General features: G+C 36.3%; 1 protein-coding gene across 5 annotated transcripts; it reads right to left on the bottom strand.

Annotated features, from left to right (window-relative positions):
• Positions 1–610: 610 nt before the first annotated feature.
• Positions 611–19,803, bottom strand: LOC103998086 (uncharacterized). 5 transcript variants are annotated; one of them, XM_018818639.2, is made up of 14 exons: positions 19,674–19,803; positions 19,549–19,576; positions 19,310–19,431; positions 18,519–18,636; positions 18,184–18,280; positions 17,491–17,597; positions 15,732–15,854; positions 15,334–15,487; positions 14,304–14,351; positions 7,342–7,402; positions 6,851–7,215; positions 3,033–4,650; positions 1,381–1,789; positions 611–1,001 (listed from the first exon to the last, which is right to left on the bottom strand). In XM_018818639.2, the coding sequence occupies exons 3-13, from the start codon at positions 19,339–19,341 to the stop codon at positions 1,531–1,533; spliced, it is 2,982 nt and encodes a 993-aa protein (XP_018674184.2). In that variant the 5' UTR covers positions 19,342–19,431; positions 19,549–19,576; positions 19,674–19,803; the 3' UTR covers positions 611–1,001; positions 1,381–1,530. The 5 variants fall into 5 exon arrangements, with proteins under 5 accessions (XP_018674184.2, XP_064981809.1, XP_064981808.1 ...); XM_065125737.1 differs by having other exon boundaries at positions 19,310–19,460; positions 19,549–19,565; positions 19,674–19,788; XM_065125736.1 differs by having other exon boundaries at positions 19,310–19,460; positions 19,674–19,776.
• Positions 19,804–23,769: the final 3,966 nt, after the last annotated feature.

Raw genomic sequence — 23,769 nt, 5'->3', positions numbered from 1 at the left:
CGATCCCATGAAATGTTACAATATCAATCAAGGTAGCCAATATATATTAATAAAAATAAAAAATATTTGATGAAAATAAGGTCTGCGATACCGAAGCGTACCGTAATCCAGTATGGTCCGACAGGTTACCGATACGCGAACCGCCTGATACCTCTACAGTGCTACGGTACTATACTGTAGCACTGCTACGGTACGATACTGTAGCACTGCTACAGTATGCAAAAAAAAAAAAAGTATAAAATTATTCGATATACCAGGGTGTACCGCTCGGTACGCCCTGATGTACCATCCGGTACATCGATACCGTACCGTACCGAGCCCGGATCAAAACATCGGTACGATACGACGAACCTTGGATGGAAGTATAAAAAAAATATTTCATCATCGAATCATACTTCCAAAGATACCCGCAGTGCAATTCATGCGTACTGCATTATAGAATTTATTCTGAGTCCTACTACATAAAAAAAAAAAAAAAAGGGTTACAATCTCTATCGAATATTTTCATTTTTATATGATCGAAAAACTGCATGTTTATGTCACCAAATATAATTGAATACAGCATGAACATACTACTTCAGTATGAGCAATTTTCTCTCCACAACCAGTCTATCCAAGCAGGAATACTAAATCAAATGGAAGGGCACTTTACAATCAACAAGTGCAGTTGGCTCACCTCGCCAACTGGAGATGACCATTTGTTGGTTTCCCCTTGGGGTGAATTCATACAAGACATGGAAATAGCACCACCTAGGAAATAGAACTCAATGCATTCACATTTTAGTGCTAATTGTCCCGAGATACATAGGAAAATTGTGGATTTAGAACTTCAAAGCAGAAGTTTCCACACAAGGAAATATCACCTATGCAAATTGTCCCAAAATACAAAGGAAAATTGAGGACTTAGAACTTTAAAACAGAACCTTTCCCCTAGAAGGAAAATGGCCTTCATGCTCATTTCATGATACAGGTGTAACAAAATTTTGAATTAGCAAAAGGCCCTGCAGTGGCAAAAGAAAAATTGTCAGATTCAAAGAAAAAAGATTTTATAAACAAAATAATATTCAAAGAAAGGATAACATATAGTTGATGTCCAGTATAAGTAAACTGCAATATTGTATTAAAAGACGTGTACACATATGAAGTGGCTCATAAACTAATAAAAGGGAATTAAGGCTTCAATTTTCTATCATAGGCTTGTTATTGCTGTATGACAGTTTCTAAGTTTCCAGGCATGACTAATTGAACTTCTAACTGAACATTTAAAATATCTTAGAAGCAATCACTTTTCTTCAGAAGAATAAGGGGCGGTTGGTTGGTCATCTTTAACAATTAGTAATAACCTCTTAAAGATAAATTATTCATATTTAGTTTACTTGCCTGTTTGAATCAAAGAATTTATGAAACACGAAAATTCAGAACTTTGCAACAACATATCTTTGAAGAGGCAGAAAACGATCTGCACAAGTAACCAATAGAAGACATGCCAGCCTCTTCGAAGTCGTACACGGCAAGTAGTTCAAGAAAAGATTATATCGAAATCCTGGTTGCTTGCAGAGAAGTAGATGCTGCTGAAGCTTCTGCCACAAGCGAAACAGGTTGCCTAGCCTGCAAACATGCACCTATATCAAACGGGTGCAATTGTGACCCATCAAACAGTAGATTGACACCTGGTAGGACAACTTCTCTACTGTCTGCCTCATCTGATTCATGTTTTACTCCACTGCCAGAAGTTGATTCTTCAATATGTCGTGTAGTAACCTCGTATACAGGAGCAAGTGCATAGGACCTGTGGGCGGAAGTTTGGAAATGTAAATAATATTCTGGATTCAACTATCATACATGAATGGCCCATGTAACATTCAGTTCAAATATGATTGATACCTGTTAATTGTATATTAAACTCAACAAGCTAAAGATAATGGCAATACTTACATACTACCAAACTTAGAGAACTTCCAAGATAGCCATAGATATAAATATTTAAGTTACATCTAATTCTTAAATCAAGGATCAATGAGAATGAATTGGGACACATTAGGTGGCTATCATATTCTTTAACCCCCCTTCATAAGTCATGAACGAACTTCACATGCATTAGCATACAAGGTTAGTGAAACTAACTAGATAGAACATATAATGGAAAAGTAAAAATAAGGTGAAATTAAAAAAAGAAAAAAGGTGATCCTTATTATCCCTTTTTCAACCACAATCTAACTACCATCCAACACAACTGTCTTCATCTAGATTGGACCATTGCTACCATTTTGTCTAGTTCAAAAGTTAGAACTTCAGCAATAAATACTAGAAAAGTGAAAAGAAAAAGAAAAAAATGTTCAATGAAAACAAAGAAAACAGATCAAGAAAATTAGTAAGACAATTTATAGTAAGACTTTTTATTTGTATAAGACCTGTTTATGTTTTCTCAATAGTTTGAGGCTTCTGAGGTCCTCTGTAATTCTTATCATGTTAAAACTTACAAAATTTGAATATTGGAGAGACAAAAGAAAAGATCAAAATAATTATTAAAAATTGACTAGAATAACTATCAAGGATCGTAAATCTCCTTGATAAAAATTATCATGCATGTACATATGACAAAATTATTCAGTTTATAGAACAATAGCTACAAAGTAAATGATGTTTGATGACAAATACATGCTAATGTTGCATCCATGTGATACTTCATGAGACAGAGCAAAAACTAAAAATGTAGCTCTACACAACAGAATATGAAATTGTTGAAAAAGATGATTTCATGTCAAATTTCTAGGAAGTAGAGTACTACCACCTCTTTAGAAGTTTGTTCTTGGCAACTGCAACAAATTCCAATTGACCATGAACAAGGGGAAACTGCAGGACCTCATTGAATTTCAAAATGTATATTTAGATATTTCTAAGCTTGATTAGCAATTCCCAACTGGAAAGATGTATATTTTCGGATAAAATCATTTTTCAATAGAACTGTAAAATCCAATTCATAATTGACATAACCAAAGCACACAGCCACACAGTATATATTGTTCAAGTACCTGAGGATATTCCCATCAAAACTCAGAACCTCTGTTTTGCCCCTTTGTCGATTTGTAAACTTAAATCTCTGGTTTTCACTGGGGGCTCCAGAGATTGGTGTTGAAGGATCCATCAGTGGGCTCCATCTTCCGCTCGCATAGCTGATTAGATGACGAGGTGATTCCTTCACATGTTCGATTTGGTAAAACATCTTTGCAGTAGGACCTGTTGCTTGGTATTCAGAACATAGTTCACGTAATATTTTTCTTAGACTTTGCATTGCATCATGGTGCTCACTAAGTGAATCTGTTTGCAGTAAATGTGATAAAACTATCCTTTCACAAATTCTGCCACATAATTTGGGACTAAATAAAGGAATACCAAATTCCAAGCTCAAAGGAAACCATTCATATTCAAGATCTGGTATCAACATGTCTGATTGTATTTCCTTTCGCAATCGTAAAAGGCGAATATAACCAACTGTGAATAACTCAATTTTGCTGGAAAGGTCCATTAACAATGAATCCAAGTTTGCAACTCCTTCTGGGTCTAGTCCCATGTCTGACCCTATCGGTTGAACTGTTCCATCAAAGTTTTTAAGAGGCAAAGCAATGTCCACTGTGACAATCCTTCCAGAATCATCAAGATCATATCTGCTCAGAGGTTGTATTAGCACAGCTGAATGCTTAAGCATTGAGTTTAGACAATGCAAAAGGACATTTCCATTAACCAAATTTCCTTCAAATTTGCCTCCTAGACCTCCTACTGTGGAACCATCCCAAGACCATATTAGTGCTTTTTCACAACCAGCTAATGGGGCAGGAAGCAATCGCAGACACTGTCCTTTCATTAAAGCAACTGAGAGAGGTCCGTTACCCGCTAGCGTATATAAAACTAATTTCATCCATGGTGTCATTGAAGAATATGATGGTGGACCAAAATGGATTGGACCTGACGGTCCAGGTAAAACTGATGATGCAGGAAGTGGAACCATAGATGCAATGATGTCGTAATCTCTAAGAAACATTTTTTCTAATGTTGCTGGTGCCAGAGCAGCCAAGCTTTCACAACGAAGAATATCAACACGGTACTTCCTTTTTCTTTTTAGAATGGTCCTATCATTTTCTGAACCATCCAAGGATGTAACTTTTTTATCACTCTGTGATTCATAATCTGGTTTGCAGGTGTTATTTTCAGCTGAAGTACCTGAAGATGTCATGGGAAGAACATGTGCAGCATCAGATTCATTTGGAGATGAGTCAGGTTGGGGTACTATAGTATGACCATGGTCAGAAGAATCATCATTGTGGTACATCTTTGCTTCATTTTCATTTATACTAGAATAACCAGATTCCTCAGATACACCAATTTCAGATGTAACTGAAGTAATGTCATCAATAAAGGAATGCTGTGTTTCAGTTGGGTTACTTGGTCTGACAATCTTCCCATCATTAGCTACTCCACCAGATTGAAGACACTCGAGAATACATCGAAGGCTATATGCATGGTTGGCGAATTCCTGCAGTTCACCCTCAAATTTTTTTCCTTCTAAAGTAGAAAGATCCTTGCAAAGTTCAGCAATGCTAGAATCACCTAACTTTCCAGCTTCATATAGTGTTACAGCATGAGACTTTAATCCTGCAAGTAATAATGGAATAAGATCAGTTCAGAAAGCTGTATTTAAGTATTAGAAGAACTCAAAACTATGGGCTCAAGTGATCAATTAATATCGAGGTTCAGTGGAAGTAATTGGATGTGTAACTTAATCTAAGATATACTTAACAGAATAATAATTTTATTCTATAATTTAAGCATAGAAACAGAGACAGATGGACAGAGATAACACCCATCTGTTGCTTGGCTCACTGATATGCAAAGAAATGGGGAAAAACTTAAGGTAATTGATCTTGACTTTTCTGTAGATAGTGCTAATTATATTATGGCTGAACTGATTTTATGCCCATGAGCAAATAACAGAGAGAGAGGACGAGGGAGAGAACATCACAAGTAAACAGAAGATTTGCATATGTATTTCAGTGAGTGGAAATAGTATCGCAAACTTCTTATGTGAGCTTTCTTTGGAGCCTACACTTTCTCATGTGGAAGCATATATAATTTGCTTCTGCTTGTTAAAAAACTTAGAATAACACCCATTTCAGAAACCAAGATTCTTAAATCTAAGAGTTGGTCTTATTAAGTTATTATAGATGGAAAAAGAACCTGAATGGAAACTACCAAATGTAACTTCTTAGGTGCTTTTTAATTGTTATGATCTTAAAAGGGACTGTATTATCTAGTACAACACAGAAATGCGATGAGAAGTACTAATTTGGGGTCCTAGTAGTTGGAACTTAATCTCTCATCAACATGCATTATTCTCGTCTTCTTTGTTTCTCTTTTAAAATAATTGGTTCTTGACCATTTGCACAATTTTTTCCAAGTTTTAATTGCTCAATTTCCTCATAGTGACCTCTTGTTTATGTGATTTTTTGTTGTCCTTCAAGAAATCCTACAAAAGTATCAGGCATAGAATGTTATAAATTATAAAGATATGTTTTCTTAAAATTAGTACCACAACTTGACACATGTATTAAACATCTTCTGAGTTTTGGAACTATAAAAGTTTAACATACAATTGCACATGTATTTAACATTAAAATACTACATGGCTGCTCAGGCTCAACTGTAAAGCTTATATAGGTTCCACAATAAAAAAATTGGATATTTACTTTCAGAATCAAATGTCAGCAGCAAATCATCATAATTAAGGTGCTGTATATATTTTTTTATTAGCAAGTACTAATCTTAACAAAGTGGCAAACTTAAATTAAAAGAAATAGAACAGTGTGCAAACTAATGTTTAATAGTTTATTCTAAGGTTTGCACTACCGGCCTGAACCGATGTGCCAGTCGGCTAGTGGCACAGTACATACCACCACATACTTGGTGTGCCAAGTGTTGGCATGGCAGGGCATGCCAACAGCATATAAAAACCCCAAAAACCCCTTATTAAAATCGAATTAAATTTAATTAGACCTAATTAAACTAATCACAACATTAAAAACTTAATTGAAACCTATAAACCTATTCATAACAAATATGTAAATCACCCTAATATGCATGAAATACAAAAATTTCACCCAACATGTGTCTAATTTCAATTAAATCAGCATTAAACAAACTAATCGCACATTAAAGGCCTTAGTTACTTCCTAATTAACACTATTCTACGATCATAAAGGTCTCAAACAACATATTAGATATTGAGAACATAGAATAGGCTTAATTATCTCATAAATTAACAAAAATCTAAAAAAAGAATATATACATTTGATAAGAGAGTTTTTCCTCTAACTTAGGCATTAATCCTTTCAAATTAGCCTTCCAAGCTTGATCCAATCCACAAATCACAGATTTGTGGAGTTCAAGAGAGTATAAATGAGAAAATGAGAAAGATACGAACAAAAGAGATTGAGAGTGAAAGGGGAGTGAATGAGGGATAGAAAGGGTCTAAAATTCAAATGGTCAAATAGACTGTTTGAATTCAACAAATCCTAGCCATTGATCGGTATCGGTCGAAATCTAACCATTAACGACCTGTATCGTTACCGACCTATATAGGTCGATAACAGTCAGATTTTAACTGTTCTGCCTGGTTCAGACCTTGATCGCCCGGTACAGGGCGGTCCGTGTGTTGGTCCCCTATCAGACCGACACATACCGCCTAGTACACTGTGGCACAGTGAACACTGGTTTATTCATTCCTAGAACCAAAGTTATCCACCAAAAAAAGGTTATGCTAGAACTATAAAGGGCACGCAGCAAAAATGAATCAAACCTGGTGAAACAGATCCCATCATTAAGTAGGAAGTAATATTGGCATCAACAACAAAAGCCACATGAGCAGTGCCAGAAATTGTTCTATTCTTTTCAATTACAAGACCATGAGTCTGCTGACCAGATTTTTCTGAGTTGATGCTAGCATTAGAATCATATTCATCATCACTTAGCATATTACTAGGGGAACTTGGAATGCTAGAATCTCGAAGAATCGATTCTGGATCTAAAAGCTTTATAGCCCAGCCCAATCGACAAGCAAATGATGCAGCAGCCTGCAGGTGAGAAAGGTCAGCCTGCAGGGTAGTAGCCAATTCAGCAACAGTAGAATTCTCACTCGAGACAACAAAAACAGCATATAATAACCTGCAAAAGTTTCCATATATTTGGTTAAATATATATAACAAATCATAGGAATATTCAACCTAAAATGCATATTCCTTTTAATGATATAGGTTGAATGACCTCTCAATTGTATTATAAGTATCTTACTCTTCTATTGGATCTTCATAAGACTGTTCCCTGTTTGAAACAAACCCTTCCAGCCTGGAAACTGAATAAGTAGATGTTAATCATAGTACTAGAAGGATGCACACAAAAAACTATAATGAAGGAATTACAGCTTACTATGTTGTAACATAAACTCAAACACTTGTTGCATTAGAAAATACTATGATTTTAATGCCACGTGCAATGTGATAACAGAAAATTTTATGCAGAGCTTTAAGAGTTATAAATATATAAAAACCTATGAACATCAGCACAAGATACAGGTGTTTCTGCAAACACATTAAATGGTAATATTTGCAGGTCCATTTCTATTGCAAACTTACAAAGACATACAAGTGTAATGATAAAATTTTAAGAGCAGTGCTAGAGTTATTTGTTTTTCCATAGAAATATAATGCTCGAGAAAATGAGCTATGTCAAAATTATCTCAAAGAATTATATCAAAGAGAAGCGAGTGTTACAACAAAGAAAAGGCAAGAGCGAGAATGATATTAAGAAATCAATGACAAAAGGGAAACTACGATGGAGATAAGGCTGTTTGTTGTTGAAGCAGTTTCTGTGTTTCAGAATTGATACAGATTAGATTATGACTTGAACCTTATGTTAGCAATAGTTATTATATAGATATTAGGCAAATAATATATGATAGCTGAACATGACAAAACAGTCATCACATGTCAAGTGCCTTTTTCTTTGAGGGAGAAGGTCATCTTCAAGAGAGATATAGAGAAGAGAGGAGGGAGAATTGTACCATTATTATTCAAGTGACAAGACATGTACCCAAGGGCTCTATGAACTCATACATATTAAATATTAATACATAAACACTAATCAGAACCTAAAAAAATTGACTATTGTCATCTCCTTTAGGTAGACTAGAAGCTGGTTTGCAGCATTCATTGATAGGTGGCCCCATCCAACAATTAGTCACCATCCTACTACCCAAGTTGGGCAATCAAGCTGTTCTTCGACTGGGATTCCCAATAGAGTCAAAATTCTTATCCCTTACAACAAATTTAGTCTATACTCCAAGCTTACCAAGAGTAAATTTGAAAGAGTTTGGATAGAATTAGGACTGACCCAAGATGACAAGGTCTTATGTGCATTGAGTCGAAACCTAGTCCATCTACAACTCGATCCCATTGGCCCATGAAATTTTAAAAGTTGATCTAACTTTTATGCAAGATACACTAAATGTTCCTGAAGGTGCCCATGCATACTCAGGCTGCTGAGGTAGTGTTAAGGCCCCTGTTCCTGGCCACCTGAGCCTCTTGAGAAGACAAAGTCATTCGTCTCAAGCTTAGAAGTGATCTGGGTGCCTCTTTTAGTTTGGCCCTATCACATCTTAGGCTGGCTATAAGGATTGTTGTGTGCATATTTGTATGCCTAGAGTTTTGGCCCTATCACATCTTTCAGTTTGTGGTCGGCTACTTGGACAACATCATCGTTTACAACCAAACACTCGAGGAGCATGTCGAGCACCTTCAAACAATTTTCAAGGTCCTCAGGAAGAACACTTTGTTCGTGAGAAGGGAGAAGTGCTATTTTGCTCAAATGAAGGTGCAAGCTATGGTGGAATCGATGACGGATCTATTTAGATGGATAAATCAAATGTGCAAGCTATGGCGGAATGGCAAACACCAAAGAAGGTGTCGGAGCTGAGATCCTTCAATGGTTTCGTCAACTACTATCAGTGCTTCATAATTGGGTATTCAAAGCGCACAACTCCACTGACGGAGTTACTGAAACAAAAGCCTTGGCGATGGTTCGATAACTGCGAAGCGGCATTTCAAAATCTAAAGGCTGCTGTGTTGGAAGAACCGATACTCAAATTGTCGGACTATGGGAAGCCCTTCGAAGTCTATATAGATGCTTCAGACTTCACTATTGGGGGAGTACCCATACAGGAGGGTCACCCGGTGGTCTACAAGAGTCGTAATCTCAACAAGACCAAGTAGCAGTACCCAGTGCACGAGAAGGAGAAGATAGCAGTGGTCCACTGTCTACAAGTTTGGCAGCACTACCTTCTCGGATCGCGATTTGTGCTAAGGACGGACAAAATCGCTTTGAGTTACTTCCAAACTCAGAAGAAACTCTCCCAAAGTCAATATGATGGCAGGACTTCCTAGCTGAGTTTGATATGACAATAGAGTACAAGTCCGAAAGAGCAAATGTCATGACCGATGCGTTGAGCCGGAAAGTGGAGCTGGTGAATGCAATACAGTTGGAAGGCGAAGGCCAAGCAAGTCAGTTGCAATCCAACTTCCTTTCCAGAATCAGGGATGGACTACACTGTGATCTCGAGGCAATAACCCTAATGCAACTAATCAAAGAAGGCAAGACACGACGAATTTAGGTCCAGGAGGGACTCATCTACACCAAAAGGAATAGGATTTATGTTCCTTAAATGAACAATTTGAGACGTGAATTCTTGAGAGAGTATCACGATTCCTTGTGAGTTGGACATTCGGGCATTCACCGAACATTGGCTCTCGTGGAGAAGGCCTTCTATTGGCCAAAGATAGGGACTGATGTGGAAGAATATGTTCGAACATGCTTTGCTTGCTAACAAGATAACGTAGAGCAGCGGAAGCCAGTGAGACTTTTGGAGTCGTTACCCGTACCAAAAAGATCGTGGGAGAGTATTTCCTTGGACTTCGTATCAAGCTTACCGGTAGTAGGGGGACTCGGATCAATACTCATGGTGGTCGATCAGTTTTCAAAGCATACAACACTCATTGCTGCACTCCTACACTGTTCAACAGAGGAGGTAGCCAAGTTGATGATGAAGAATGTGGTGAAGTATTGAGAAGTCCCGCACAATATCATTAGTGATCGAGATGCTCGGTTCTTGGGACGATTCTGGACCAAGCTATTCAAATTGCTAGGGTCCAAGTTAAACTTCTCCACAAGCCTCCACCCCCAAACGGATGGCCAAACTGAAAGAATAAATTCGCTCCTTGAGCAATATCTTCGGCACTACGTGAGTGCTAACCAACGAGATTGGATGAAGCTGTTTGACATTGCCCAATTATCCTACAACTTGCAGCTGAGCTCTGCATCTAACAAAAGCCCCTTCGAGATCATTACGGGACAACAACCATCAACTCCTCACACCTTGGCGATCGGTTATACCGAGAGTAGTTCATATGCATATTACTTTGCGAAGAAATGACATCGAAATATGGATATTGTGTGGGCTTACTTGGAGAAGGCGGCCAAAAAGATGAAGAAGTGGGCAGACTTGGGAAAGCGACCACATGAGTTTAAAGTTGGTGACTTGGTGTTGGTGAAGCTCCAACCAGCATCACTCCAGTTCTTTAGATATAAAGTGCACAAGGGATTTGTGCGCAAGTACGAAGAACCCTTCCCAATTATCAACAGGTTAGGCAATGTCTCCTACAAGTTGCAACTACTAGCGTGGCTCAAAATTCACAATGTCTTTAACGTAAGCAACTTGAAAGCCTACCACTCAGATCCGCAAGATGCTTCTCGAAATGTTCCAACTCGGCTACCCCCCACCAGAGCCTCATACGAGAAGCAAGTTGAAACCATTTTAGCAGATTGCAAGATAAACTTACCTAACGGAGCAGAGCAAACCGAATACCTGGTGAAGTGGCGAAAGCTTCCTCGAACAAAAACCAACTGGTAGCCTGAAGACGCCCTACGACACGAAGAAGCAGTTATTAAAGCCTACCAACAAGCGTCGATGAGGGTGTCGATAGTTTAAGTGGGGGAGAATGTCACAAACGACTGTTGTGCACCCACATCTTCAATTAACGAATCGTTCGTCGCTTTTGCATGCTTGTACAGATGCTAAGCAGCATGTTTTGCCTTGGTTTCATGTGTTTTTTGCTTGAAAAATGTAACCAAGAACAGTTCGCAGCGCTGCAGTGCAACCGCTCACTACGGCGAGCAAAACTGCCCTAAAATAGCTCTGTTTTTGCGTGTCACGGCCTGTTTTCTGCAGACCACAGTCGCACGTGAAACATTAGCCATCTTAGACCCCTAGAACCCCCCAAATGGCACAGGGGTGGATGGGACTTTGGGATAGTGTTGGGCATTAATCGGTTTACACAAGTTCGCACGTTAACTTGACGGGAACTTATCATTGCGCCCAACACCCGATGAGCAGTCGTTTATGGACTTGAGATTATTCATTTTTCCCTCTAAAGTCCCTGTTTTCTCTTTCCTCTCTTTTCTCTCTTGCACTCAAATTATTTGCTAAATTTCTTGTAAACCTACCCTCTTTACGAGACATCAGGACTTGTCGGTTGCTCGTTTTTAAACTAATCAACTTGCTTTTTTCACGGGTCGTCAGGGACTTGAGCGATGTTACAAATTGGCTGACTCTTTGCGGACGCATATCGCAAGGGCACTTCATAACTTAGGCAATCCCAACTAAGTCCAAGAAGTTAGTGCAACGGTGCTTCACGACTTAGGCAACTCCAACTAAGTCTGTGACTTTGCCGTAAGGATACCTCACGACTTAGGCAATTTCAGCTAAGTCCGTGATAAAATGACACCCCTATAATTGGTTTTTACCAAGGGGACCCTTTTTTAAAAAAATCCCAATGATGCCCTTGAACTGGGCTACTTCAAGCCACAGATTCAAGGGTCAGTTTGGTCTAATTTGGGCACCACATGACTCGCTTCGAATTAGGATGGGTACGATCACAATGGATCAAATCGAACTATGTTGAATCTGCGAACGAGTGTAACATGAGTATAACTTGAGAGTAACTAAGGCATATTTATCAAACCAATCCAAACTTCTCCAAAACTACTAGCACATAATTCTAAGATATTTAGTATCATTTTTTTAATTTCTTATTATTTTAGAGTGAATAAATTTTCAAATATAATATTTTTGGGCTAAATTGGTGATCGAGCATAAGTTATTGAATTTTCATCAAATATATTCAAACTTCTCCAGAACTACTAAGGTAAGATAATAATATGTTTACTGTCATTTTTTTACATGAATTTAAGATGATTAATTTTACAAATAGAATATTTCTAGATTGAATTTTGATTAAATATAACTTAAGCGTAACACGAGTGTCACACAAGGGTAAGTTAATGAATTTTTATCAATTCTATCCAAACTTCTCCAAAACTACTAGGGTAAGATAATAATATGTTTACTGTCACTTTTTTATTTTTATATGAATTTAGGATGATTAATTTTTAAAATAATTTTTTTTTGAATTGAATCTGTAATCAAGTGTAACTCTTTGAATTTTCATCAAATCTATCTAAATTTCTCCGGAACCACTAGGGTGAGATGATAATATGTTTAGTATCATTTTTTTATTTTTGTATGAATTTAGGGTGATTAATTTTTAAAATAAAATATTTTATATAAAAATTAATATATATTTTTTATATGTTCTGTAAATGAGTGTGATTCGAGCGTAACTCAAATGTAATGGCTAATCTAGGCAAAATGTGAGGAGGGAGGGAGCAATGGAGGAGTAGAAAGAAAAAAAGGAGTAGAAGGGAGTGAGGGAGGTGGATGAGAGTGAGGGGGAGGGAGAGGGGGCAAGGCGGAGGTGGAGGTGGAGGTGGAGGAGGAAGCTAAGAGGGAGGGGGAGGAGGTGGTGGAGTGGGACGAGGAGGAGGCGAAGGTGGAGTTGGAGGAGGCTGAGGACGAGGAAAGCTAATAGGGAGAGGGAGGAGACGATGGAGTGGGAGGAGGAGGAGGTAGAGTGGAGGTAGAGGATACGGGGATAATTTAAAAAGCTCAAGGGGTAATCTTGGGCTCAATTAAATCAAATTGAATAGTTATGGCTTTAGTTGAACCAGTCTGACCCGGTTCAACTTAAAAAAACCGATATTCAGTATAAAAAAATTGAGTCAAACCTTGTCAAAGGACAATTACCATCTTTTTATATTTCTTTTGAGGGTATTTTGATCAAAATCCAGAAAAAAGGGCATCCCCTAGTAAAAACTAAATATGGGGATGCTATTTGGAAAAAAACCCATTACTAGGAGCTTTTTTTGATAAATTGCCCAATAATTATCTTTCAAGACAACGAATCTAACCCTTAAACTATAAACTAAATGTGACTCATTTGAAAGTTAAACTTCAATTTACCTTTTTTGGGAGAAAAACTGGTTCTGGTCTTAAAAATGAGGCTTCAATTGATTGAGATTGACTTCCGATTTGATAGAACTTGAAGAGTGGGATTGAGAGAAAAATTAGGGGAAAATTGAGTTGGGAATAGGAACGACATTAAAAAAGGTGAAAGAGGAGAGAAAAGGTGGAATAGGGGATTTAAAGGTAAGGCATCTTTATTGGATCCATTTACTGGCAGTAGGCTTACTGCCCCATAGATTGGGTCCAACAATCTAAATCTAGATGGTAAGCTCAATTTGATAGCTTTACCACTCAGTAACCCATGATCCAAACTAGACCCGACAAAATTGCTTGGTCCATGTCCTATTCGCTAGACGGATTGATAAATATCGCTCGGTTCATATTGGTCCAGCCTTTTTGAAATGTTGCTAAAGAAATTCAACATCTGTTATATCTTAGCAAGAAACTAAATAAGACATGTTGCCTGATAGAAGTTTGTTATATTGCATACAGGACACATTTTGATCACCTCTTGGACTAGTATTCGTACAATGAGCAGCACTTTCAAGTTTCACTCCTCTTGGTTGGACCAACAAATGAACATTTTCTTTTTTTCAATTTTTATGCTGTAAATAATAACACATCAATTTGTGGTATGTATCATCTGGGGCTATAATAATATATCATGAGCATACCATCCTAAAAGAAGTGATAATTTAGTGAGATATGCCAAGAATCATAATATCTAACCGAACAAAATATATCATCTCAAAAAGCAATGCATTTGCATCTAATAAACTTAAAACTGCAACAAGTGACAGTGGGGGTTAAGGGGCTACCAATCCTAATTTTTAAAATTTACCTGACATTAGTCTCATATAGTGTGATGTTGATAGACATCGAGGTAGTACTGAAAATGCAGAGCACACTAGATTAGATCCAGTGAATCAGAGTCTCCTGGATAATTTGTGCTAGAAGTTCCACCTGTACAATTAGGTTAAATTTGATTGGCATTTATATCAATCTACTCTGATGGTATTCGATTATGCCGAATACCATCTATGGTATTCGATCTACTCTAATGGTATCAATCTACTCTGATGGTATTTGATTATGCTGAATTAGTTTTACTGGAGCAAGAATAGGGTCTTACATAAATCCTGTATCTCTTGGCAGCAGTTTATACCAATCTAGTATCAAATTGGATTATACTAGGCCTATATCAGTTGACATACCACAATCTTTGATTTGGCTCAAGACACCATGTACTAAACCTGTAGTAACCTATACCATGGTTTACCTTGATCCAAGGTGTACCATCACTATAGGAAAATCTATATACCCATATTTTTGTTAAAACAACAAGTGTTTGTCATACTTAGCAGAGTGGACCGGTACAACAATCCATGACTCTATATCATATAAGAAAAGTTTAATCATAATTAAGAGGACGGAATGAAAATGGAGAACTAGGATAATACGTACACCAAGAAAGGGGAGATGTAAACCATCAACAAAGCAAATATGCAGTATCGAATCCAGATTTTCTTCCATTAAGCATATACTTAGTTCAGTATTGAGAATGAGAAAAGGTCAGAAATCAGAGAAAGATGGATCATGAATTATGAAAGTAAACTACTTGCCAACATCCATGTGTATCTAGTTATACATTTGTGTATTGATTTCTGTTATGCATGTGTGTACATTCACATATGTAGATATGTATTGTGGAAAATGTTAACAATACAAAAATTCAAGAAAATAGTTTTAAGAAAATCAACTCCTCAACAAAGCATGAGTCTTTAGTCTTTGGGGCACAAATATGTAACCATATTGATCCATATTTAAGATGAATATAATTTCATATGATAGATGATTATTGCCATGCATACCTTTAAACCGATCATCAGAATAAACAGGGACATCGAAGTACATCAATCCCCTTTTGTGAAGACCTCTTACAATGTCGGGATCAAAAAGAATAAATGAATTTACTTCCTCCTTGCAGACCTTGTCTATTGTTGCCATTTCCTCTTCTGTGAGTTTCTATAGGAGTAAATTATATTACTATAACAGTTATATTCAGTATAATTGGGTATTGACATCACCAAGACAGAAGTGGCATTAATTTCATGATTTTTTTTCTTAAATTAGTTATATAAAAATGTGATAACACATGTGGTCATGGATAAAAAGTGGAAATGCAGGTGAGATAATCTATCAAGCTCATTTGTCAGATATATTTATGTATTTATGTTGATTTATGAACAAATTTTGTAAGAAGCTGCACCTTAAACTCTTCCAATGTAAAGTTAACAAGACAAACTCCCCACCATGGTTCAACTGGGAAATCCACAGGTTGTGTGGGCAACAATTCCTTAGCAATTGACTTGTTCAGCTTCCACATAAATTTCTGGAGACCCCCAAGAGAACATAATAGTCAAAGGAACAACAAACCAACCACAGGTACCAGAAATTAAAAAAAAACAGACAAGAAGAGAGAAAAATAGACAAAAACAACATGAAATAACTTCCTCTAACATCATGTTACTAAAAAAAGTTGCATTGATATCATCTGTGCAGAAGTTGATAATCAGTGAAGTTGAGTAAATTATAGATACCATACCAACCAAATGTGAACACAAGAATTCATTAATGATTAAGATAAGAGCCGGATAAAAATGATTATCACAACAACTTGCATTAATGATTTTCAGTTATTAATTTCAAAAAAAATATCACAGACATATGAAAAACAAAAGAAATGCATATACATCTAATTCCCTCATAGCAGAGTTAAATGGGTTTCTAGCTCATGATATTTAAATTGTGAACTTGTGGATTTCTTTCCTGTGGAAAACAAAGACCCAAAAAAGGTGCTCATGTCAGCATATCTCTTTATTGGTTTGTCATTGTTATTAAATATTTGACAAGGAAGATTATGAACTTGACTCAAAGCAAAGAGTTTGGATTTCATCCAGGCAGTTAAGGATACCACATTTATGTTTTGTTGACAACTATTTGTTTTTTTCTTGACGGAAGATTGAAATCTATCAATATTTAGAAACAGGCTTTGGATGGTTTCACCTATCTTTGGGCTTCCTGACAGAAAGGGCAAAAACAACATTTTCTTTGGAATTGTGAATCACAAAAGGTGATGTGTTGAATACTTGGGTCAGCCAGATAAATCTTTTCCCATCATTGAGCTTTCATAAGAATTAACTGCTCAATTTTTTTATTGGTCCAAATGTGAACCGAGATTGTCTCGACCACTAGTGTGTAGTCCATTTTTTTCTTTAAGCAACAACTGCTCGGTTTTGATTTTTTTATTTTAAAGGAAGTATTGGGGCTTTTAGGGATAGTGATTGGGCCTCAACTTCACTGTAACCTCCGCATCACTCTCTCCACTTCGCCGCCATCGCCTACTTGCCACCACCTGGTCAATATGTTTTTTCCTCCTCCCCTCCTCACTTTCTTCTTTCTTCTTTCTCCTTCTTCCTTCTTTCTTCCTCTTCTTTTCTCTTCATCCTCTCCCCCCACCCTGCCTCCCACACCAACAAAACATATATTGTGGTACATATAAGCTACTGTGAATCCATATATCAGCATAGACTGGACTCCTACTAGTCCAGCCATCAACCTATACAGGTCTGATACTCGAAATTATACTCCTTACATCAGACCTCCTCATACCGCACACCAGTGGGAGCCTTGTCATCTTTTTTATATATAATATATATGTTATCCATAGTATATGTGTGTGCGTTTCTACTATTTATTCTGTTCTTGTACACACATACCTGTGCACCACATGCCTAAATATCTACCAGTTCATTCAAGATGTAGTAAGATTGCATGGAGGCAAATTGATGAATGCACAAGAATTGAGAATTCCACAGAAAATCACTGACTAATTTGGATTTGACAAGATATGAATTATCTAAAGTTCATTAGGCCAAAACAAACATACAGTCAAAATAAACTAGTTCCCACTAACAAAAGAAAAAGGCAAACCCTTTCTATGCACATGTGATAAGGAAATAAAAGACCTTTGATCTGCACTTGTTCATAATATCAATGTATTCATTACGTCCAATTCCTGTCAGCCTCACAGCATCTGCAGCACTGAAATTGGGGATGCTATCATAAGGTTGCTCTGCAAAAATGTATCTGGACATCAGTATATATGAATACAGTTTTTCCCCGGTCATAAAGCACACGTATATTCCTGAGAGGCAGTTACCCTTTTATAATATCATACAAATATAAGACAAGAAGAAAAGATGGGAACCATCAATAAAGGAGAGACTAGAAGGCTGGTCAAGCACTACAAAGAGGATACAATCAACACAGACATAATATTATAGGAGACCTATATCAGAGCTTTAAAGCAGTAACATACAAATAAAAACACAGATATTCACCTGGAATATATGCCACATGAGACCTTTACTTGTAAATCAAATTTGAAATATATTTAGGCAAAACTGAACATAGTAACTTACAATGCTGCCTGGATTTTATCCAGGCAGTTTAGGATACCACCTAGAGCTGTATTATAGTAATTAATAACTGCCCAAGTTAAAGTTCAATATCAATTGTTGTTCAGTTGAAATTGTTCTATGTTCAGTACCAGCACCATAAGCAATCATCTTTTGGCAAGACTTTAATAAAACTAGAATCAATCACTTCAAGGTGAGACAAAAAGAAAGTAAAAGGAGCTAGAAAGAACCAGGCAGTACCATTTTTAAGAACTTCAAAGATCATGTCACAATAATATCTGAAGGGTGACACCCTCAGTACACGACAAACATATTCCGCAAGATGATAGGGAAATAACTGCAGAGAAAACGTAGCAATTTAAATTGATAAAATAAAGAATTAAAAGCGAAGATATTAAACAGCACAAATCCAAAAGTCAAGAAAGTGAAAAATAAAATATAGTGGAGATGGCAAGAAGAAAAAAACTACTAATTATCACAGAGATCAACAGCCAGACTCAAATTTAACCACCATGTAAAATTATAACCTGTTGATGAAAAATGTGAGTTAATATATAAAGGGTTCCAGGACCTACAGCAAGATTCTTTCGCAGATAGCGCATCATTTCTTCATAATATTCTCCTTCTTTACAGATTTTACGTGCAAAACACTGATTCCACTGCAGACGCTTTCTGATGCAGTAATCTATGATCCTGCACTCCATGATGAAAAGTTAGGCCTTGACAACACATGTCCTCCATGGAATTTGCAGAATATAACATGACGGTAAAGAAAGAAACATCAATGTTCATAGCCGACCGGTTTCAGGTCACAGAATGAACAAACTAGAAATGTTTGGCTTCCTCATAGAGGAAAGCAAAAAACATACAAGAAATAGAAATCATTCATTCACTAAGAGACAAGAAAAAGCAACAGGGAAACATCTATTTGGTAAGAAGACAACAGAATAATCACAGATGACAAGCAAGAAAAGGAAAATAAAAGAATCAAAGAGTTGGTGGCGACATAAAATGTTGTTATCCTATGCAAGCAGTATGATGATGTCATGAAATCATATGCAAGCAGTATGGTGATGGCATGAATGCCGTTATCCTCTCATAAAGTTTTGGTAAGCTATTAAAGAAAGATTCAATAGACACAGCATATGGAGCTCATTCAATAATAATTTAAAGTTCAAGATTTCCATGATGACAAAGACCAAATAAAAGTGTTTCACTATTGGTTTGGGGAAAAGAGAGCAATTTGCAGGTTCTATTTCTAAATTTTGACAGTGAAGTTACATTTTCCTGTGCTCATTGCAAATAACTAGCCTATGCTCGAGGTAACCAGTTAGCACAAACACAATAATGATTTATAGAACGGCACCTTTTGTGCCACTCTTCTTTTGAAATCAGCATTGTTTGAAGTCTCTTCGGCAGATTCTCCCATGGGCTCTCTTCCCTAATCGCCTTCCGAAGGAGCTGCTCCTCAATCGTCGCCGGAACGTGCTGCATCCTCCAAATCAAACACTAAACCACTGTACAAGAGAAAACCAAAAGAAAAGAAGAAATCTCATATGCACCGATCTTTTTTTAAAAAATAACTAGGAATCAAACAAAACATACCCGATAGAGAATTGGATCTGCAGTCGACCTCGAATTCCCCAGAAAAACCGAGTAGAATGTCAGAGATCTGAGACGAGAGAGAGAGATAAGATGGATTCCACGGAATCGCAGATCGAGATCGGTACCGGGGAGATGGAATCGGGGCTGGATCTTCCCGGGGGCGCTTTGAGAATAGAAGCGACGAGGAGGAGGGACGTTGAAGACTGGATCCGAACTCTTTAACTCTCGTCGCGAGGCCGAACCCGGTTCCGTCCAACTGCGGATCCAAGTTCAATACGTTCAATTTTTTTAATTGACGCTATTCCAGTGTTATTATAAGCATAAAAATCATAGTATATTGTTATTATATAAAAAAATTTAATATTAAATTTTAAAATCAAATAAAAATATATTTAAATTTATAATGCGTATATTTTGATGTTGCTTAGAAGACTTTTATTTGATCTATAAGCATATCATCATCAAATTCAAAAATGACAGTGATATCGATTTGCAAAGAGAATTAGACTATCTTCTTCTCTCTTTTTTATTCACCATGATGACAGATTTAAAGATAAAGAAAAGATGAAAAAAGATCTATAATATCTTATTCTCTGATTTACGTGATTACGAGAAGATAAGAGAATAATCTATAGTCTCTCAATAATATCATATATTCACACACACACATATATATATATATATATCCAATTATTAGTACTGATTTTTTAGGAGGTAATATCGTGAGAGCATAAGATTTAGAATAAATAATTAGAAGAGTTCTTTTCATCAAATTTATATCCTAAAAACACTTATCATAATTAGATTTTTAATTCATCTATTGATCAATAATCGTAATCATAATTCAATCATATTCATAATATATAATTCATAAAGTGATCATAATGATCAATATAAATAATCATAAAATTTTTGAACAGTAATTCTTTAAATATAATAATGATCGATATAAATAACCTAATATTACAATGAACAAGTGAAATGCTATTAGAGTGAGATGTTGGTCGAGGCGGTCTTTAATTCTTTAAATATCTTCGCCTCGTTTCATTTGACCAATAATGGCTCGTTAGATCATGGCTGCCTTCCTAAATCGTTTATGCCAAGGTATGTTTGAACTACAATATTCGAGTATTTTATGCAACGAATAATACTCTCATTCCTTCCTATTTGCCATAATATAACATATTTTTTTTAAAGCTTAAGTTTTTACAAGTATTTTTTCTGGGATGCATATACTTTTTGAGAGATGTCGAACCGTGTCATATATAATTTTGAGATACATGTAAGCTTAAGTCCGAAGAACCGAGCACGTATAACAAAAATACAAGTAATTTTGCATGAGTTTTATAATGTAACTCTTAGCAATAACCTAAGTTGTATGAAAAAAAAACCAAATATATAAATTACTTGTATAACTGATTTTTTTTATATCGAACCTTAGGATTAAAGAATGAATATTTCTAGCATTAAGGTCTATTTTAGCCCATCTAATTAGTTTTAGTTATGAATTTTTTAAATCCTTATGATTTACTAGTAATTAAAATAAATTTTATATATTTAAAAATATAACATAAAAGTTCATTTTGTGAAGTCTAAGTTAATATAGGTTAAAGTGGCGTACTAATTCATAATAATATATTGAGTTACTTATCAGATGTCACTTGTCAACTCCAAGGCGTATGCCATCTTGGTGCTACCCATTATCGTGAACGGTACCTGCTTTAATCTCGACGAATACCACAATACCTTGTAAGCTATCTCCCTCGTAAAACATGACATCACAAAAACAGAGAGCAAGTGGAAAGAGTGGTTAAGCTTGTTGAATCTCATAGATGATGAAATCAATTGGTAAATTATTTGATCAAATTTATATGTTGAGAAAAGTGTACAGAATTAACTGTGATGATGATCAAGGCATAAAGCAAAACGAAGTGCTGGAGTAAAAATCTAGATTTTGTTGAGAGTTCATCGAAAGTCCGAAGTTTCATCGGAAATGCTATTGGAATTGACCAAGAAGAAGCTCGTCGGAACTCGCAAAGAAGATCGTTATGAAGTTTAGGAGCTTGCCGGAAGTCTGTTGAAAGATTATCGAAAGATCATCGAAAGTCTATCATAAGATTGTCGGAAGCTCACCGAAAGAAACCTAGACTTACTGGGCTTATTTTGTGCAGTGTATTATCTTAAAAATTATAGTTAGTACATAATTATGATTAGGTTTGGGAGGTAATCCCATTAACCCTATTAAGGACTAATTGGGCTTGTAATTGGACTAGTTTAGACCAGATTCAAAGCCTAACCAAATTGTTGGACCTTGTCTGGTGGTGGCACTACCAGACTAGGGTGGTGGAACTGCCTAGGGAGTGATCTCCCATGTGGTTTGGGCAGTGGTACCGCCTAGACTGAGTGGTGGTACCACCGATAATTATTACTATCAGGCGATGGTACCGTTAGAGCCCAATCTTCGAGGCTTTGTCATGCGATAGTACTGCCAGACTAGATAGTAGTATCGCCAAGTGTTAGCTCTGTCAAGCAATAATACCACCAAACTGAGCGATGGTACCACTAGAGCCCAATCTTTGAGGCTCTGTCATGCGGTAGTATTGTCAAACTCGGTAGTGGTACCGCTCAGTGTTAGCTTTGTCAAGCGGTAGTATCGTTAGACTAGGCAATGATTCCGCTAGTACCTCAAAAATTTGGGATAAAATATTTTTTAGCTCTAATTTTGAAGTCATTGGGGCCTATAAATACCCTACCCTTTTCTATGAAAGGGTAACAAAGTACAATCATAATGTAAAAAAATCTTTAAGTGTTGGGGTATAAAAGTATTATAAAAGTGCAAAGAGTCCTCCTTCGTCTTCTCTTTAGTTTTACAATAATCCAATAAGAGGTATAAGGCTTATAAAGGTTATCTCCTAAACTTAGTGAAAAGAAGAAAGCACTGTAAAGAAATAGTTGGTCTTCGCCTATTAAAAGAAGACTATTAGTAAATGCCGATGACCTTAACGAAAGAGGAATCAGAAGTGGATGTAGGTCACAATGACCGAGCCACTATAAATTCCGATGTATTCTTTCCTTTCTACTTATTCTCGTATTTTACTTTACTTCATTATAAACAAACTGTTAAATCTCCTCTTCTCCACTCATTTGCAAACTTATTTAATTTTAACTAACGATTTTCGTAAAACTTAGAATTTTATTGAACGAAGTTTTTCGAAATCATTGAAATTTATCATTTTTATCTACTACACTAATTCAACCCCTTTTTCTTAGTGTTATTCTTGATCCTAACAGAACTGGTCCATGTAGCCCTCCCGTGCTCACTCGCTCTCTATGACTAGCTTATCAAAGAAGAGGAAGTAGTGGAGGTAATAGTGACGAATGAAGACAGAGAGATAGAGGTAGGAGAGGCATGAATAAAAGATGATGGAGAGCTAGACCACCACTTTATAGGTGACAAAGTGATAGGCGATGAGAACGAAAATGTCCGAAGAGAAACAAGGAGATCTTTATCAATTACATAAGATGATGTGTACCTTCTTGATCATATAATATATGCTTTTATGCACTTTTTCTTGAAATTTATACAATTACTTTGTAGTATCTTCAAAAGCTAAGCTTCAAACGCTAAGCTTTGTCTTGATCATACAATTTCTTTGTCTTGAATTATTAATAATTGACTAAGGTTCAAACGCTAAGCTTTGACATTTTCAACAACATAACCAAAATATCTAAATATATAAAGTTGACTTTTAAACATTATTCATTGCCTCCTTTACAATTAACTAAAAACATTATTCATTGCCTGCCTGTCTCATAAAATATTCATGATATTCTATGAAAAACGTCAGAATATTGATTGGTAATTTCATGTACCAGACGTCATATCTAAACCAACACACCTTTTACTCTAAGAAAGAAAACATAAATCTTGATCGCAACACTATGGGTTGATCATCGACTTCACTTTCGAGATTTGAATGCTTAGTTCCTTCGATCACAACCAAACGCTACTCATAACCTCCGATTGATCATTTCATAGCTCAGCCTACTCCAACCTCACAACAGTAGGGACGCGTTTGTAATTTCAAGCTCTGGATTGAGTAATTAATAGTGTTGGTTGTGATAAAAGGTGCAGATAGCATAAAGAGGAGAGTGAATCTAACAACCAGATCTGTTCTCTATTATTTATAATGAATTGACTATAAAAGGAAAATAAACTAA

The sequence above is a fragment of the Musa acuminata genome, chromosome BXJ2-9 (assembly GCF_036884655.1).
Source record: "Musa acuminata AAA Group cultivar baxijiao chromosome BXJ2-9, Cavendish_Baxijiao_AAA, whole genome shotgun sequence".
In the NCBI taxonomy this organism is placed as follows: domain Eukaryota; kingdom Viridiplantae; phylum Streptophyta; class Magnoliopsida; order Zingiberales; family Musaceae; genus Musa; species Musa acuminata.
Note: the sequence above shows the minus strand (reverse complement) of the source record. Positions and strands in the feature narration are given on the sequence as shown.